Source organism: Anopheles coluzzii, chromosome 3 (genome assembly GCF_943734685.1).
Source record: "Anopheles coluzzii chromosome 3, AcolN3, whole genome shotgun sequence".
NCBI classification, from domain to species: Eukaryota; Metazoa; Arthropoda; class Insecta; order Diptera; family Culicidae; genus Anopheles; species Anopheles coluzzii.
Genome location: NC_064671.1, coordinates 71,225,749 through 71,243,160, shown reverse-complemented (window position 1 = coordinate 71,243,160; position 17,412 = coordinate 71,225,749). Strand labels below are relative to the sequence as shown.

The following is a 17,412-nucleotide window of genomic DNA, read 5'->3' as shown; positions in this document are numbered from 1 at the left end:
AGTTTTCGATTCAAACACTTTAAGCGTTACTGCTACTCTTCGGATTTGAATAATTGTTTAGCACTGTTGACTGTCAAAATCTTAAAATGTGTTATTATTTGCTACACCGTAGATATATGTAAAAAGGCATTCTCTATGCTCGCCATTGCTTTTGCTACCTTTGCATCCATCTCCCGTTCCCCGCAAAACAAAACGTGCTCTTCACTTGCACGTCGCGAGCACATGGTTGAACTCGGCCACCTTGCTCTGGATGTACTTCTCGTGCAGGGTGATCTCCTCCAGGAAGGCGGCCCGCAGCTGCTGCAGGTTTGGCAGATGCTCACAGTCCCGGATGTTCAGCAGCGTGGTGAAGTAGTTCTCCCACAGCACCTTCTTGAAGTAGCGCGGCATCGCCGTCTTGATGCTCCAGTTGACGATGCTCTTCTGCACCTGCATGTACTTGCCGAACAGCATCACGTGGCTGGTGGCGGCCACCCCGTACAGGTCGGGCTGGTACGTCCAGTGTCTGTTCTCTAGCATTTCGATGCACGTGAACCCGTCCGTTGTGATTACCTGCGGGTGACGGAAAGGAAGAACAAAATGTGTCTTATTCTACCGTAATAAGAGGAGTAGGTGCTGCTTAAGGCCCACTTACCTTCTTGAATTTGGCATCCTCCGGGAAGAGCTTCATGTCGATGCTGACACCAAAGTCGATCAGCTGCACGCAGGGAATCTTTGTGTTCATCTCAATGCTGTAAGAAAAACGTTTCGATTTGAGCGTAAAGTCAACAAAAGGCATTCCTGGTTCCATCCACTTACGGGCCCACCAGCAGAAAATTGTCCGGCTTAATGTCCGCGTGAATGATCTGGCAGCTGTGCAGGTGGTCGACGATCGACAGTATCTGTGCGCTCAGTATCATGGCGATGAATTCGTCCATGTTGCGGTTCGTCGCGCCGTTCACCAGATTGCACACATCCAGAATGTTGCCGTAGCGGGAGTAGGGGGACACGAAAATGCTTGCATTGTTGCCAATGATCGCATAATCTATCGGCATGAAGCCAGGGAGCTGAGGAGAAGCGATATTTAAAAGTGATTAATTAGTTATATTAAGGCGTAGTGTTGGGTAAATCTGATTCAGATTCATGAATTTGAATGAATCTTTGTAACGATTCAATGAATCTGAATGAATCTTTGAAATGATTGAATGAATCTGAATCTCAGTTGGTAAGATTCATGATTCTCAAAGATTTATGAATCTCAAGGGATTCATAAATCTCCAAAGATTCATCAAGCTTGAGCCACTTATTATTTCTCTTATTGGCGTAAACTTGAGATTCATGTTTTATTTGGGATTCATAAATCCTTGGAGATTCATGAATCTTTGAATATTCACTAATCTTTGAATAGTTGATCCGAGATTCAAATCACTCATCACTGAAGATTCGTATGAATGAATCTCAACGAAAGATTCATTAAACTCAGCACTATTAAGGGGATATTTGTAAGTTGCCACCGCCACACTTACGATATCGGGATTTTCGATGCGACTCCGTAGCTCGAGACAGATGTAATACTCCCACAGGTTTGCCGGCCGTTCCTGCTTCAAGGCTACCTTCTTTCCCGATGGCTCTTCCATCGCACTAAAAGGAAACACGCAAACAATTCTTCATTAATCATCTTTCCCATTCAAAATGTCCCATCTTCCGTGGCCCAACGCACCAATAAATCGTTCCGTAAGTGCCTTTGCCTATCTTCTGCTGCACCTTGAACGACACACCCTCCTCCCCCATCTCGACCAGCGCATCCTTCCGCAGCGGCAGCACCTTGTTCACCATCAAGCACGTGGGCAGCTCGGCGATGTAGCCGAGAAAGTCAACCCGCTCGAGAAAAGCTTCGAGTAGCGACCGCTCGAACGGATCGATATCGTCCAGCACCAGGTGGGCGTTGATCTGCTGCATCGTCCCATCCATATCGATCGGTTTGTGCTGATACTCGTTGCTCTGCTGATCGTCCAACGCGTCGTCGATTTCCTCCCACCGTTCGGCATCCTGCGAGATGGCGGGACGGGGATGGTAGATCGAAACATCGCCATCAGCACCATCGTCGTGAGCGTTTGAATTGCCGACGGAAGCAGGCTGCTGCTGCTTGCCGGTTTGAGCCATCGGTGGTGGTGGCATTAGAAAGTCGCTCGGCTTCGATACGCCACCCTGAACGTCAACGATACGAAACTTGGATTGCTGCGGCTGGAGAGCGGCGGGCTGAGGAGGACACTGTTTGGCGGGTGTTTTAAAGCCTTCCTGAATGATGGTCGAATTGACCGCGTGGTTAATGTTGAGCGAGAAGGCCATCGTGTTGATGTCTTCCAGCGAGACACGCTCGCCTGCGCCGGCCGGTGGCAGTGGGGAAGGGAAATCATCCAGCACGATCCGTCCCACAGGAGTGATGGCCTTGGGTGCGGTGGGAATCGTTGGCACAGGGGGTTTAAGTGCAGCTTCGGCAAAGTGGAAACTTGGCAGCGCAAGGCTTGCATCGATGTTGAGCGATTTTTCAACCTTTATCTGAGCCATCGGTAGCAGGGAGAGATCGTGGCAGGGTGGTAGCGACGGAGCGACAATCGGCTCGAGGGCTGTGATGCCGTCTTCACGTTCGTCGGGTTTGGTTTTGGCCGGTTGCGGTGATTTAATTAAATCGCTCAAATTAAACGAACATTCTTTGCGCTTTTCCTCCTCCTTGGGGGTTGCTGTGCCACTCTCGCCTGATTTGCTACCGTTTCCGGGTGCCGGTCGGGGGGAGAACGTTGTGTCGAGTAGATCGAGCAGTGAATTGTTCTTCTTTCTCTGCGACTGTTCTGTTTTCTGTTCGATGGTGGCGGCAGCAACCACGGTACTTGCATTGCTAGTGATCGTACTTTCAGTGGACACAGTAGTGGAGGCGATCGGTGGTACCAATTGTGGGGTGTCGAGGAGTTCCGGTATCGTACGCTGCGGCTTTACCAGCTGAATCGGAACCGTATTCGTACGTTCCGTGCCCAACCGGAACGAGGCGATCGAATTTGCCTCCAGCTCGCGCTGCACCATGTGCGAAACGTTCTTGGTGCCACCGGTGGCCATAAAACCAAACCCGCTGAACGTTGGCTCTTCGGACAGTTGGAAAATGCCGCCCTGTGCCGCGCCTGTCGCACGTGTAATGAGCTGATTTTCCTTTTCGTCCGACTGAACGGTGACCGTTTCCGCCGGTAGCCGCTTCAGCGGAATGTTTGCCATCGTTTCCGTACTGTCCACGTGTATGCAAAAGCCGCCGACTTTGGCCTCGTCTCCGGGTAGCGTGAAAACGGATTGCTTCACCTTCTGCTCGGCTGCGGGCTCGCGGAACACAACTTTGGACAGCGATTCCGATGGGAAGCGGGAAGAAGTGCCATTTACATCCTCTGGCGAGTGGGCCTGAAACGGAAGGACACTATAGGAACGAAACTCAAACGCGATTAGGAGATAGTTTTGACATTTACCTGCGTATCAACGGGCGATTTAGTAACGGCACCCGTCGTCGACGATGAAGCCGTGCTCGTTTCCGTCCGCTCCATGATCGTCGACAGCTGCTTGTGGCTTTGCGTGCTGTTGCAGCCCGACGATACGGACGGTGGCGTCGAATGGTCCACCAGTGGGACGGCATTTTCGTCGTTTATGACGGCGCCCGGAATGGCAACGGGAGTCCCCTCCTTTTGCGCCGTAGCACTCGCTCCGGGAGCACCCATTTCACGCTCCTCCTCCTCCTCCTCCTCATGCTCGTCGTCCGTAAACACGACCGTCCGCTTTGTGGCCGTGCTGACGGTGGCCGAACTCTCCCCGCCCTGCTTGCGCATCGGTGCAACGGGTGTGCTGATGTTTTTAACGAACAAATTAAACATTTGCGTCGAGCAGGTATCATTCGGATAGTACGATTGTGGCTGCTGTTGCTGCTGCTGCTGGGGCATTTCGTTTGGTGGTTTAAAATGGTCCATCCCCTCATCACGCTCATCGTTCTCGTCGCTGTCGTCGACAAAGATTTCAATTTTCTTCGACGCGACCACCGGTGCCGCCGATGGGCTGTCTTCGTTCTCTTGCTTCGTCTCCGCACGATCATTCACGATCGCAGCTTTCAGGGGCGTTGGGGTGGAGTCTTCCTTTTTGAAAACTTCCTGCTCAAGCACATCGTTCGACAGGCGCTTTGTCCCACGCGTACCGAGATCCAGCTGGGCGAACTGCTGTTCGCTAGCTGTTACACTTTTGTTGCGGAGTTGCTCTTCCGTTTCCTCCTGAATGCAGGCCGCCACAGCCCCGGTGGGTTGTTGGGAAGGGAACATTGATTTACGTGGACGCATCTGGGAAGAGCCGTCCGAAAATGCGCTCGGTGCCATGCTGAAGCGGGCCGGGCCCATAGAGATACGTTTTGACTCGACGTGCGTTTCATCCATGTCCACCGGGTCAATGTCGTCTTGGTAGCGTCGATCGATACACTCTAAAAAACAAAATTCAATTAATGTATATTCTACGCAACGTAAACTCGCTTTACATACTATTAATTTTCCCCTTCAACCACCGCTCCACCAGCAGCTCTTCGATCGATTTCTCCTCGCCCGGGTTTGAGTAAATTTCCGTGATTTTCGTTTGAATGTTCTTATCCGCCTCACTCAGCGTGGGATTTTCAAATCCAACATCGCCCGACTCGTTCGACTTTGCCTCTGCCACGTGCAGCGGATGCAGCCGTATGCCAACCTCATGCCCCCGGCCCCACACTTTCGCACACTCCTGCGTGAACCGATTCTCGATCCCGCGGCGCACAAAGTACCCGTACGCGCGCAACTCCTCCGGTGAGTATTCCGTCCGGCTTTCGCCCACTTCACCCTTTCCCTCCTTCGCCCGACAGTACAGCCGTATCTTGTCGTACATCGGGATGGCCCGTTCCTTCGGATCGCCCACACAAATACCGACCACGAACGGTGTTTGCGGTTTGTTTCGGCGGCAAAACTGTGGCCCCAGCACGACCCCACGCGAACCGTTGTCGACCAGCACCGGAATCGGTTTAAACTCTTCCTTATCCACCGGTATATCGAACGACGGTGCTTGATGCGAACCGAACAATGGTTTTTTGTGCAACGAGCTGGATGGTGCATGGTTCGTTTTGGCTAGCCGTGCCGCTTCGATGATGTTTTCCGGCTCGTTGTGTACGCTCGAAAACGGTCGAACGATGGAACTGCCGGGTTCGGCGCTGACCGCGTCATCGGTGAACACGATGGCATTGCTGCTGCCCGTTGCGACGTTTCTCGGAACGTTCTCCTGGTTCACGGTGCCGGGCTGGTAGCTTTTCACCGCCAGCCCCGTACGGATGCTGCCCACGTGCTTCTTGCGCGACGTACGCAGCGAGGTCAGTGCGCTGCGGCGCTCGTTCAGGGACGTTTGGAACTTGAGCTTGCTACACTCGTCTTTGTGCAGCAACCGTTGGGACATGGAGAAGCCGAACAGCTTGTGGGCCTGTTCCAGCTCGGCCTTTGGTTCGGCGCCCGCCCGCAGCCCCTTCTGGAAGACTTCCTCCGTTTTGGCAAAGTTGTCGACCGCGTCGTAATAGTACGCCCAGGCAATGTACAGCTCGGCACACAGCGTGCCCACCCCACGCAGATAAAGCTCGTTGTACAGCTCCACCGGGGACGGTTGAGCGTCGATCTGTGTTGTGTTACAGAACAGAAGCGAGTTAGATGCAAGACAAACGCACATGATGTTTTTGAATGCTTACATATTTTATACACAGTTTGATGAAACGATGATCCTGCATGTATCGTGCATCGTTCTCGTACAGCTGCACACAGCGGCGAAGCGCTTGCTCCTGGATGGCCGGCTTGAAGTTGCTCACATTCGTTTGCTCCATCCAGAAGAAGTACTCGTACCAGGGCAGCAGCGGATCGTTCCCTTCGTAGCCATCGATTTCTTTCTCGTGTACTCTGTGCGGAAGAAAGGAGAAACAGACGCATCATTTACCACCTTTTTGTTCTCCATTTTGGGATGACCTCCTTGTGGGCTGAGCAACAAAGCACCACTTACTTGCGCTCTTCTTCCCATTGCTCCGCCGAAACGAACGCGTACTCCAGCTGCTCCACATTTCTACCACCACGCAGGGGTTGAATATTTTCCTTTTTGTCCTCTAAATCCATCTTTTTTCGCAATTTTGTTTCACTATTGCCGAGTGCGTTCTTTGTCCGCAAACAAATACCGCGTACGTTTTGACGGTTGGTTTCAAACTATCGGAGCTGTCAAAAAGGTTCGGCGCCGAGCGCCATTACCCAAACAACAAATTTGACTTGAGTGCGCTTGTTTGACTGTAGATTGTTTTTGTAGCATTCTTTACCATGCTATTGCTGGAAACATACTCAGAAAAATTTAAAAAGTTTATTAAATCCCTTTTTGACGAATTTACAACGAAACAGTGCACAAAATGTATGCAAAAAAAATTAACTGGACTTCATTCATTTCACATTTGCTACTTGGGCATGCTGTTATTCCAATAGCTCTATCCACCTTGACCCCGACTGTCTGTCAGCTGTCGCGTGACGTTTCTGGAGCAAATCCGACCGTCGACAATCTGTCAAAAGACCGTTCCTCAGTAGGGGAAAAAAGCAAGAACAAAAAAGATCAAGATGGGTTTGGTGGTGATGAGAGGTGAAAAATAGTCAATCGTACGATACACCCTCATCCTCGCGAAAAGGCCAAGCCCTACACACAAAGCGCAAACCGTGCTACCCGCTACCCGAATGTGCTCCACCGCTCGCTTGTAGTCGAAGCGAACGCCGCGTACCCGGATTGCCCCGACCCCGGGGACCTAGCACGACCAACTGCACACGCACACCATGGCCGCGAGGGAACGGGAAACCCAACTGTCCCGGATCAAGCAGTTCTTTCGCATGTCCAAGCCGGGCAGTGGTAAGTGTGGACACTGTGGTCCAACGAACCCCGGCATACTCCCGGTAGCTACTAGCTGATTGTCTTCCCTCTCCCTTTCTTTACAGTGTCAAGCTCGCGACATGATTTACCGATCTCGCCGGAGCTGGAGCGCGAGCTGCGGCCGGAAACGCCCGTCACGCAGCGGTGCAAGGCGCTGCGCGACTTTGGCGACCAGGTGCTGACGTCCCGGCTCGAGCCGGACGCGGTCCAGTCGCTGTGGGAGCTGACGAAGGATCTGCTCGTCGGCAACAAGCTGATGGAGCAGCGCCAGTGTGCCCTCGCCTTCTACTGCCGGCTGATCCAGGGCCAGTACGACCGGCTGGGGCTGATGCGGGCCCAGTTCTATCGCGTGATCGAAAGCCACAGCGAGCCGGAGGACATCTCGTACCGGCTGGAGATGCTGAAGCTGCTGACCGAGACGGGGAAGAACATTCAGCACTTCGAGAAGGAGATCGGTGCGTTCCTGCTCGACTGGATCAAGCCGATCCACGAGGCCGGCCTGATCGATTCGCTGCTCGAGCTGATCGTCAACCTGATCAAGTACAATGCGGCCAGCCTGGAGCCCAAGTTTCTGGTCGGCGTCGTGTCGTACATCTTCGACATGACGTGCAACAAGCAGGAAACGAACACGATCCTGCTTTGTCTGTCTGTGCTCGATTGCTTCATCTGCTACGCAATCATACCGAACGAGTCGCTCACGCTGTTTATCATCATCCTGTGCCGGATGGTCAACCAGGAGGCGTACTGCCAGCACTCGTGGAAGATTATGAAGAATCTCTTCGGGACGGCGCTCGGGCACGCCACGCTGCTGACCATGTGCAACATACTGAACAATCCGGCCTTCCACCAGGACGATGCGCTGCTGCGCGGTGCCATCTTTCACACGAACGTCGGCCTGTGGGGCATCAGCGTCGTGCCGATACTGCACTGTTCGCCGTCGCTCGTGCTGACCAGCTTTTGGAACGTAAGTAACCCCCAAACACACCCACATCCACACACACAAACACCAGGTTTATTTTGTGGTTTGCCAAAACGTTTGCAGGCACTGAAAAGTAGACACGTGATCGTGACGTACGAGGTGATACTGAGCATGAACCGGCTGATACAAAAGTCGGGCAACGAGCTGAACGAACCGACGTGGGACATCATCTGCGACATCATGACGGAGATTTCGCACAATCTCGCCATACACCGGCTGCCGGCCGACCACACCGTGGTGACGCACTTTCACGAAACGCTCAACATGGTGGAGCAGCTGCTGCAGCAGGGCACGCTGAACGCCGACCCGGAGAAGGTGTACGGGCTGATCGAGCACGTGTCGGCCGAGCGGCCGGAAGCGTCCGTCAGGCAGCTGATCGACTATCGGGCGAGCAAAATATCGGCCACCCGGTCGGAGTGGCTGAAGCAGCTGTGCCAGTTTATGGATCGGTTCTACCGCATGAAGAACAGCAACGTGCGCATCTACGCGGTGCAGGCGCTGGAGCGCATCATGACCGCCAACCGGGCGGCGTACGAGGACGAAATACTGGAGCGCATCGTGATCGTGCATCTCGGCACGGTACCGCTCGAGAAGGATCCGGAGGTGCGGAAGGCGGTCGCGCGAACGCTGATCGAGTTTACCATTCACTGCGAGACGAAGCGGTGCATCGAGCTGCTGGAAATAGTGGAGAAGCTGCTGCAGCGCCCGTACGAGGAGAATCAGGTGGTGCGGTCGGAGCAGGAAGCGGAGGACATCATCCTGCTGGTGGACGGGCTGATACGGCTGTTCATCGTGAAGCTGTACCGGTTGCCGTCGCTGCATGCGATCCGCGTGTACAGCATGCTGATCGGGCTGCTCGAGCAGCACTACCAGCGGCCGCACGTGCTCGCGAACGTGGTGACGATCCGGTACCGGATCTTCGCCTGGATGATGAAGGCCCGAGCGAACGGTTCGTTCCACATCGGCTATCCCGATCCGGAGGATGGGAATCGGGTGCGCTTTTCGCACTACCTCGGGCTCGAGGGGCCGTACCAGCACCAGAGCTTGCAGCCGCAACCGTACCTCTCGAGCCAGTCGACGAGCCAGCTGAATCTGACCGGCGCCGGCGGTTCGGAGGCGGGCTCGAAGGCAATGGATCGCATCCCGGCCACCAATCTGACCACGATCTCGATCAAGCGCGGCTGCCAGGTGATTGTGCTGTGCCTGAAGGAGGAGAAGGACTGGGAGGTGATACAGCTGGTGCTGACCGAGCTGCCGAGCGTGATGCAGAACAAGGCGCTGATCCAGGGCAACGATGTGGACTCGCTCGCGCGCACCCTGTACCGCATGTACACGGACAAGATGCAGCTGGAGAAGCTGCAGGTGTCAGCGAACGTGGCGCCGAAGATGTCCGACTACATGGAGCTGATCCTGCCCGCCCTGTCCAGTCTGGCGATGTACCACCAGCATCTGGACACGAACACGCAGAAGAACATTATCGACGCGCTGAAGCAGGGGCTGATCTCGCGCCGGCCGCACGAGTGCATCCGCATGCTGACGATACTGCTGCTCGAGATGCCGGAGCAGCTGATGCCGAAGATGGCCGACTTGCTGCTGGAGCTGAGCAAGATGACGGGCACGAAGATGGTGGCGCTGCCGGTGCTCGAGTTCCTCTCCACGCTCATACTCGTGCCGAGCTTCCGGTTCGGCAATTTTACGATGCGCACGTACATGTGCGTGATGGCGATGTCGCTGCCGTTTACGAACCCGTTCCGGTACGACCACTACACCGTGTCGCTGGCGCACTACGTCGTGGCGGCGTGGTTCATCAAGTGCAAGCTGCCGATGCGCCACCAGCTGGTCAAGTTCATCGTGCAAGGGCTCGAGTCGTACGTGCACGTTCCGTTCCAGGACGGGTCGCGCTCGTTCTCGCAGGTGAACGAGGATTCGTCTGAGCGCAAGCGTAGCTCCAGCCTGACCGAGCAGAGTTCGCGCCGTCGTGATCGCATCCAGCAGCAGGCACAGCAGCAAAAACAATCCCAGCAGCAGCAGCAGCAGCAACAGCAAGGACAACAATCGGGCCATCGGGCGGGTGTCGCGTCATCCAATGCGTCCGGGTCAACGGCATCGATTGCGCAATCCTCCACCGCGCTGCCCTCGCAGAAGGTATACTCAATTTCACCGCTCAACGACGACATGTACCGGTTCCACTGCGAGCTGGCCGACACGTGCGTCGATTTTATGGTGCGCCACACGTTCTCGCCCTGCTCCGGCATCTCGAAGCGGCTGCCGTCGGCCGAGTTTCTGCTGTCCGGCGGCCAATCGATGACCTGGCTGGTCGGGCACGATCTGATCACCATCACGACGAGCGGCTGCTCGGGTGTCACCTTCCGGAATGGGCTGTGCGATCGGTGCCACCAGTACTGCCAGTCGGCCGGGACTGCATCCAACGGTCCGGGCGATCAGAGCAAACTGATGGCCCCTTATCAGCACCATCAGCAGCAGCACCACCACCAACACCAACAACATCATCACCATGCGTTGCTCTCGAAATCGAACAGCAGTGCGAGTACCGCGACCACCACCACGACGGTCGGCGGCGGGCAACCGTTGTCCCCGGAGCCACCGTTCAGCAGTGCCTCGTCGGGCAAAGACTCGGGCCTGTCCGGCATTGGGCTGGGTGGCGGCGGGGACGGTGCCCTCAGTGCCGCCGGCAACGGGCTCCCGCTAACGCTGGCTTCCGCTTCGTCGTCGAATAAAAGGTATACCAAAGCCAGTTTGCAACACAGTAGGTAAGATCGATAGTTTGTTGTTGTGTTTGTTGTCGTGTGGGAAAGCTGGGAAGCTGCGCTTTCCCACTTCCCCGCGTACGTTCTGTTGTTCGAACGCCCACCACCACCACCACCCATCACTAGTCCTACGATTCGGATCATCATCAACTGCATGCAAGTATTTTAGCTCCCGATTAGGCCCGAATTTGGCTCCTCCACGATCTTAGCATCGATCGATGTTGTCTATTGGGTACAAATCACGCCTGTGAGGAATAGTTTAACGGAAAGTTATGGAAAATGTGTTCTTAAATTGATTAGCGATCATAAAAGGTAAGGGAGAAATGTAGGCTTTGTGAATGTAATTGAGTTTTAACGGCGCGTTCGCCAGGCGAGTGCGTACTGCCGTGGTGAAGTCTTTGGTCTGCAACGACCACGATCGTGGGTTCAAATCTAGTTCCGGCTGTTGTGATAAACGTATTTAATTTAGATTTTGTGTCAACCGTTGACCATGGTTGTTAGAGGGAGAAATATCGTCCTTGCTTGACGGATATGTTTAAATTCGGTTTTTAAATTTTGGAGTCCTTGTAGAAGTTGAAAAATCATTTAAACCCTCATATAAGGTACTTCTTCAAATTTAACAAAATCAAAGCAAATCTTTTCAAAACAAGAACTTTGTATGTTTAGTAATCAAAATTTGCTTTTAATTTTACCTTTCCTGATCATTACTCATTATTTTAACAAATGTCCATTATTTTCCACTTCAAAGCGAACCACTCTAATCATTGTTTTGCTCCGTTTCGTTTCCGGTTTTGCAGTGCAAATGAATCGGACAGCACCGATCTGACGACGTCCAGCTCGACCTCGTCCTCGACCGCGGCCACACCGTACCCCACGGCACCCCACTCGGCCCACGGTGGGCCTATGGTGGCCGCCAACGCCGCCGCCGCCAGCAATCGCTTCTTCCGGCAGGGCTCGCAGGAAGGCTACTCGTCCGGTTCACTGGAGGCACTGTCACGGCGCGGAAGTAACCCCGACTCAGCCGACCCTACCATCGGCGGTCCCGGTGGCATGATGGGCCCGGTCGGGGGGGAGCTACAGCTGCAGCGCACCAGCTCACTGGTCGCTCCGCGTGCACCGCCCGGCCTGATGGCCACGATCGGCAACCGGTTGATTCTACCGCAGCAGCTGAGCAGCTCGCTGGCGGGCGGTGTCGGTGGTGGCGGTTCTTCCTCCTCGTCGGGCATCGGGTTCGACCGGCCGGTACAGCCGTGTGCCTGTGTGTGCACGGGATGGGCGGAAGTGTGCGTACGCCGACCGACCGGCTTTACGTCGTGGATCACGCGCATCCAGAGCCAGGTTTCGCACGACATTCTCGGTGGCGACGTGTCGCTGCAGGATTTAACGTCGCTCTTTTCGCCCAGCGTGGGAGGCGGTGTGATTGGGCCGGACTATATGACGCTCGGCACGGGCGGACATCCTTCGTACAGTGGCGATGGGCTGACACCGTTCGGCAGTAGTGCGGACATTCCGTCCGCGACGATGGTTGATCGAGTAGCTGCTGCCCCGGAGAGTGAGCTACAGCCGTCGACTGTGGGCAGCTCGGAGCTGCTAAATCCGGTTCCAGCACCGGCTCCGACTGTCCAGCCCCGTGCGAAAGTGTCCATCTCGGATGAAGTGTTTGAAATGGTGAAGAAGACCGAATCGAAGAAGAAACCCTCGGTGGAGGAAGAGCACGAGCAGAGCGAGGACGAGGAGCTGCGGAACGTACTCGCCGGTGGTGGTGGTGTGGATCCATCGCTTAGTGGTGGCGGTTCGGGTCCGATAAACATTCCCGGCAAGCAGTCGAGCACCGCGGGCGCCCTCGCGTCCGACGACGACGCCAGCCACTCGGACGACGATGACGATGAGGAGGATGGGGAGGAGGATGGAAGCGATGAGAATGGTCGGAAGCATGGCAACGATGAGGTGATGTTTGACGATACCGATGGTCGCACACGGAAACCGGTTCGGCGGGTCAACTCCAGCCCCGAGATGCGTACGAAGTGGAACAGTCAGTTTTTGAGCAAAGCGAAGGAAAGCGCCGGACAGCAGCACCAGCAGCATCAGCAGATGGACTCGACCTCCATTGTGACGGCGGGTGCGGGAGACCCGGCGGTGGTAGCCACGACTTCTGTGGTTTCCGCCGGCTTAGGACAAACCGTGGAAACGGGCGTGATGGAGAAGAAAAAGTCCACCTACGGCAAGGGCGTAAGCTGCGAGGCGATTCCGGAGGAAATTGCTGGCTCTACCCCGCCTCCTCCGACGGCCCTGCGCATGCAGAGCGATCCACAAACCACGGCAGTACCACCGCCACCGACCGTCCGTGGCACGGTCACGGCCAAACATCAGGCCGAGTTCAGTGCGACCAAAGCGACCGCCATCACGACCTCCCTGCCCGAGTCGAACACGCTCGAACCGATACCGGCTTCTCTGGTGGCCCCGCGCAAACAACACTCAGCCGACGATGCCACGCTAGCCGCCCGTCCCGACGGCGCCTCGACCGAAGTCATCAACACGCTGCAGCAAGGGCCGATCGCCGGCCTGCCGAGCGGCGCCATGATTGCACCGATCGCGATGCATCCGATCACGCAAACGTCGTCCTCGTCCGCGCTCAGCCTCAAGCTGCCGATGGAGAAGGTGACGAGCAAGCCGCCCCAGTCGCCGGTCCCACTCTCACCGCGGCTGATCGCCCGCAACACCAGCAACCTGAAGCAATCGAGCTCGGGGACCGCTTCGCCCTCCTTCCCGGCGATGGGTATGGGTGGTCCCAGCTCGATCGGGATCGGCAGTGGGCTGCTCGGGATGGGCAGCGGCGGCAATGATAATGACAATCTGCCCCGCGGTCGCTCCAAAACCATCTCGACCGTGCGGGAGCACTACACGCGCGACGCCTCGAAGTGGAGCGCCGCGAACGTGTCGCGCATGCGCAACGAGCACATCAACCGGACGGTCGTCAGCCCGAGCTTTGTGTTTCTGCAGCTGTACCACCATGGCCAGTTCGGCAGTGAGTGTCCGCTGCTGCTGGACAAGGATCCGGAGAAGGCGATCGCACTGCTCGATCTGATACCGCCGTTCGAGATGCACAAGATCGGCGTGCTGTACGTGGGGCCCGGGCAGGCGGGCAACGAGTCGGAGATACTGAAGAACCGGTACGGCAGCCTGCGGTACGCGGAGTTTCTCAGCAGCCTCGGCACGCTGGTCGCGATCAAGGACGCCAAAGAGAAGAACATCTTCATCGATCTCGAAAGCAACGGCAAGGACGGTGCGTTCACGTACATCTACCAGGACGATATCGTGCAGCTGACGTTTCACGTCGCGACGCTGATGCCGAACAAGCGGCAGGACCCGCACTGCAACGAGAAGAAGAAGCACATCGGGAACGATTTCGTCACGATCGTGTACAACGAGAGCGGCGAGGAGTACGACCTGAAAACGATTCGAGTAGGTGTATGGGTATGGGAAGGTGTTTTTTCAACAACATCTTACTAATTTGAGCTTTGTACACAGGGTCAGTACAATTACGCCTGCGTAATTGTGGAGCCAATCGAGCTGAACAGTAACCGCGTGTTTATCCGGTCGAAGGACGACATCGCCCAGCACGTGACGCGCGAAACGAAGATCGTCTCGGACCATACGGCACCACTGCTCGCCCGTCAGATGGCACTGCACGCGAACGTGAGTAGCGTTAGAGACACTGTTTGAGCTAGTTTTTGGGTTTAAGGGCGCGCGAAATAACGTTCAATTTCCCTTTTTGAACCAGTTGGCTTCCTTGGTCGCTCAGTCGCTCAAGACGAAAAACTCCAGCCCGTACGCCTCGAACTGGCTGGAGCGGTTGCGCAAGATCAAAAACATCCGCTCCCGGTACGGCCAGCAGCAGGATGATCAGCGGCAGACGCAGCAACAGCAGCAGCAGCAACAACAATCGCTACAGCAGGGCGGCGGCGGTTCGGCCAACGATCTCAGCTCGGCCGCCAGCAGTTCCAACAGCGGCATCAGCTACCGGGTGGATGATTTCTCCAAGTACACCGTTTGAGCAGGGTGATGGATGGACGATCCTCGCGCAAACAGTTTGTTATGTTGTTTTCCCTCCCTCTTTTTTGTTTCCTCTATTGTTTTTTTTCTCTCTATCTCTTTCCCCCTTACTGCACTTTGTGTGACCCTTCATTATCCGCAATACGTGTTACCCCAAGGGTGGTTCAGTTCCAAGTGGGGAGGTTCCGCCTTCCGCTAAAAACACAAAACAAAGTAAGGGAAAACCTCATTCACGCTTTAACTTTTTACATTTGCTAGCGTGTGTGATTTGTTACATCATGCAAGAAGGGGCTGCGCAATTGTATGTGTGTGGTCTGTGTTAAGGAGGTGGCTGAAACGGATCATTATGTTATGTGCTTGAAGCAGCTCCCCCCGCGCTTTTTACTATCCTCGTGCTTCTTATCCGTGTGAATGCGGGCCTTGTGTGTGTGTACCAAGAGATTATTTCTGAGACGTCTCCAATTACCGGGAGAGCAGGAGAGGGGTCAACAGCATAAAGACCCCCCTTCCCTCTGCCACTTTGCTTCCCTCTCTGTGTGGGTGATCGCGAGCGAGAGGAAGAGCGAGTGAAGGGAAAGCACTGGCACGACTGCAGCTGATGACATAATATCAATAATGTTTGCATACTTGTTATCGTACAAATAATAAAGAATATATATATTAAAAATTACACCTTAGAGGGGCGGAAGTGGAAAGCGATCACGAAAGAGGGTGTGCGCCAAAAGTATTGAGAAAACAGGCTCCAAGGCGATTGTTTCTGAGTTAGAAAGCAATTTTTTAATTTAATACAAACATTGAAATACTTCGTGATCGTACAACATTTTACTCTTCAATGTAAGAGATCATTGTACAAGCTCAACTTAAATGTCTACACTATTTCCTAGGCTGCAATTATACCGTCAGCGATGGTTCGTTGAAATATGGAATCAATTGCTGGATCGCAAAGGTTCATGATTCGTTCCGGGTCTGGAATACATCCAAGTACAGTTGTACAATCGGAATAAAATCAGGAGCTGTATCAGGATCGGTATGAGTTCTTGATCTGTTCCTGGACCATCTTCTTCTTTTTGGCGTCCTACGCGGACATGCCGGCCTATACAGGCTCTCAAGACTTTATTCAATATCACGTATCCGGATAGTCAGTCCTTAGACTACAGGAGGACGGTCCATTCCGGGCTTGAACCTATTACGGGCGTGTTATTGAGTCGTTCGAGTTGACGGATGTACCACGGGACCGCCCTGGATCCAACCAATTCCTGGACCAATATGGGTTCAATATCAGTGTTGAGGTTCTGATCGCTTTCTGACCTTTGATCTTCGATATGGCTTTAGTATCTGTTCCAGATCCACTATGGGTTTTGGTATTAGTTCCAGGATTGGTATGGGATTTTAATATTTTCCTGGACCGGTATGAGTTTTTGGGGGTTTTTCAAGTAGGGTATAGTTTCGTATCTTTATATATTCACCACAGGTTCAATATCAGTTCTAGAACCGGTATAAGGTTTTAATCGCTTCTAGGTCCGTTACGGGTTCTGCATCTATTCTAGAACCGCTATAAGTCCGGTATTAGTACCTGGATTGTTATGGGTTCAGTATCAGTTCCAGGATCGGTATGAGTTCGTGATTGGTTCTAGGACCAGAATTCATGATCAGCTCTAGGACACTTATGGGTTCATTATCATTTCCAGGGCCAGCACGATGTAATATCAGTTCCTGTACCAATACATGACCGATATGCATTCAGTAATAGTTCTTGAACTACTAAGGGTACAATATCAGTTCCAGGATCGGTATAGGTTTGGAATCAGTTCCTGGTTCGATATTGGACCAAGATCAGTTAAGGGATCGTGAATAGTTCCACGATCGATATGGGTTCAATATCAGTTCCAGGATCGGTATGGTTTCGTGATTGGTTGAGGTGTTGAAGGTTTCAGGTCCAGTTCTAGGATTTAGTATCAATTTTTGATCGGTCTCGGTCCAGTATCACTTCCAAGGCCGGTATGAGTTCAGTAACAGTTCTAGGACTGGTATCAGTTCCAGGACAGATGTGGGTTCGTGATCAGTTTCATGACCGGTATGGGCTTCAGTATCAGTTCCAGAACTGTTATGATTCAAGATCAGTACCAAAACTGGTATAGATTCGATTTCGGTTATAAGCCATTTAATGGGCCATTCAGAAGATCTTGATTGGAACTGAGTTTGTAACAACTCCGTTTATTTTGGCGCACAACTTAGAGTAAAAGGGATCTTTGAAATATCGTTGCTTACCCCTGTTACTGGGAAAATGTAACTAGCCTATTTTGGCGTTAAACTAGAGTTCAGAACTCAATTTCGATATTGCACTTTAACCACCGACAATCTGGGTTTACGTCCAGATTTTAATTTATTACATCGCATGGTCCGACAATTAAACCAACCTCGGACTGCCCTCAGGGCAACCATACCACACACACAACACACATACGGAGAGCAATTAATCAACCTCAGCGCATTTGAAGTGAGAAAGGGTTTTCAGCGGGACAACAACGTTTTTCAATTTACCAACGGACAGCTCGCTTTCGATGTATCATTAGTTTTAATGTTCACCCCATTGCTCTTGGGACGATGGACTTATCTAGCAATTGCACAAATTCAGGTTGAAATTGAAATGTGTCCCCTCCCAGA

General features: G+C 53.6%; 2 protein-coding genes across 3 annotated transcripts; one reads left to right on the top strand and one right to left on the bottom strand.

The window, feature by feature from the left end:
- Positions 1-73: 73 nt before the first annotated feature.
- On the bottom strand, positions 74-6,272 carry LOC120958613 (uncharacterized). The gene is made up of 9 exons (XM_040381530.2): positions 6,052-6,272; positions 5,747-5,951; positions 4,533-5,676; positions 3,486-4,474; positions 1,700-3,420; positions 1,506-1,620; positions 799-1,046; positions 635-731; positions 74-552 (listed from the first exon to the last, which is right to left on the bottom strand). The coding sequence occupies exons 1-9, from the start codon at positions 6,159-6,161 to the stop codon at positions 202-204; spliced, it is 4,980 nt and encodes a 1,659-aa protein (XP_040237464.2). The 5' UTR covers positions 6,162-6,272; the 3' UTR covers positions 74-201.
- A 296-nt stretch (positions 6,273-6,568) lies between these two features.
- LOC120958612 (tuberin) lies at positions 6,569-15,418 on the top strand. Of its 2 annotated transcripts, none has more exons than XM_040381529.2 (6): positions 6,569-6,927; positions 7,014-7,912; positions 7,991-10,668; positions 11,493-14,157; positions 14,224-14,391; positions 14,477-15,418. In XM_040381529.2, exons 1-6 carry the CDS (start codon positions 6,855-6,857, stop codon positions 14,747-14,749), a joined length of 6,756 nt encoding a protein of 2,251 aa, XP_040237463.2. In that variant the 5' UTR covers positions 6,569-6,854; the 3' UTR covers positions 14,750-15,418. The 2 variants fall into 2 exon arrangements, with proteins under 2 accessions (XP_040237463.2, XP_040237462.2); XM_040381528.2 differs by having other exon boundaries at positions 7,991-10,698.
- Positions 15,419-17,412: the final 1,994 nt, after the last annotated feature.

What these genes read in the sequence shown, in the direction of transcription:
- LOC120958612 (XM_040381528.2), top strand. Translation starts at nt 6,855, where the DNA reads ATGGCCGCGAGGGAACGGGAAACCCAACTGTCCCGGATCAAGCAGTTC. An exon ending in CATGTCCAAGCCGGGCAGTG is followed by an intron (nt 6,928 to 7,013) that starts GTAAGTGTGGAC and finishes CTTTCTTTACAG; the next exon opens with TGTCAAGCTCGCGACATGAT. An exon ending in TGCTGACCAGCTTTTGGAAC is followed by an intron (nt 7,913 to 7,990) that starts GTAAGTAACCCC and finishes AAACGTTTGCAG; the next exon opens with GCACTGAAAAGTAGACACGT.
- LOC120958613 (XM_040381530.2), bottom strand. Translation starts at nt 6,161, where the DNA reads ATGGATTTAGAGGACAAAAAGGAAAATATTCAACCCCTGCGTGGTGGT. An exon ending in CAATGGGAAGAAGAGCGCAA is followed by an intron (nt 5,952 to 6,051) that starts GTAAGTGGTGCT and finishes TCTTCCGCACAG; the next exon opens with AGTACACGAGAAAGAAATCG. An exon ending in AATCGCCCGTTGATACGCAG is followed by an intron (nt 3,421 to 3,485) that starts GTAAATGTCAAA and finishes CTTCCGTTTCAG; the next exon opens with GCCCACTCGCCAGAGGATGT.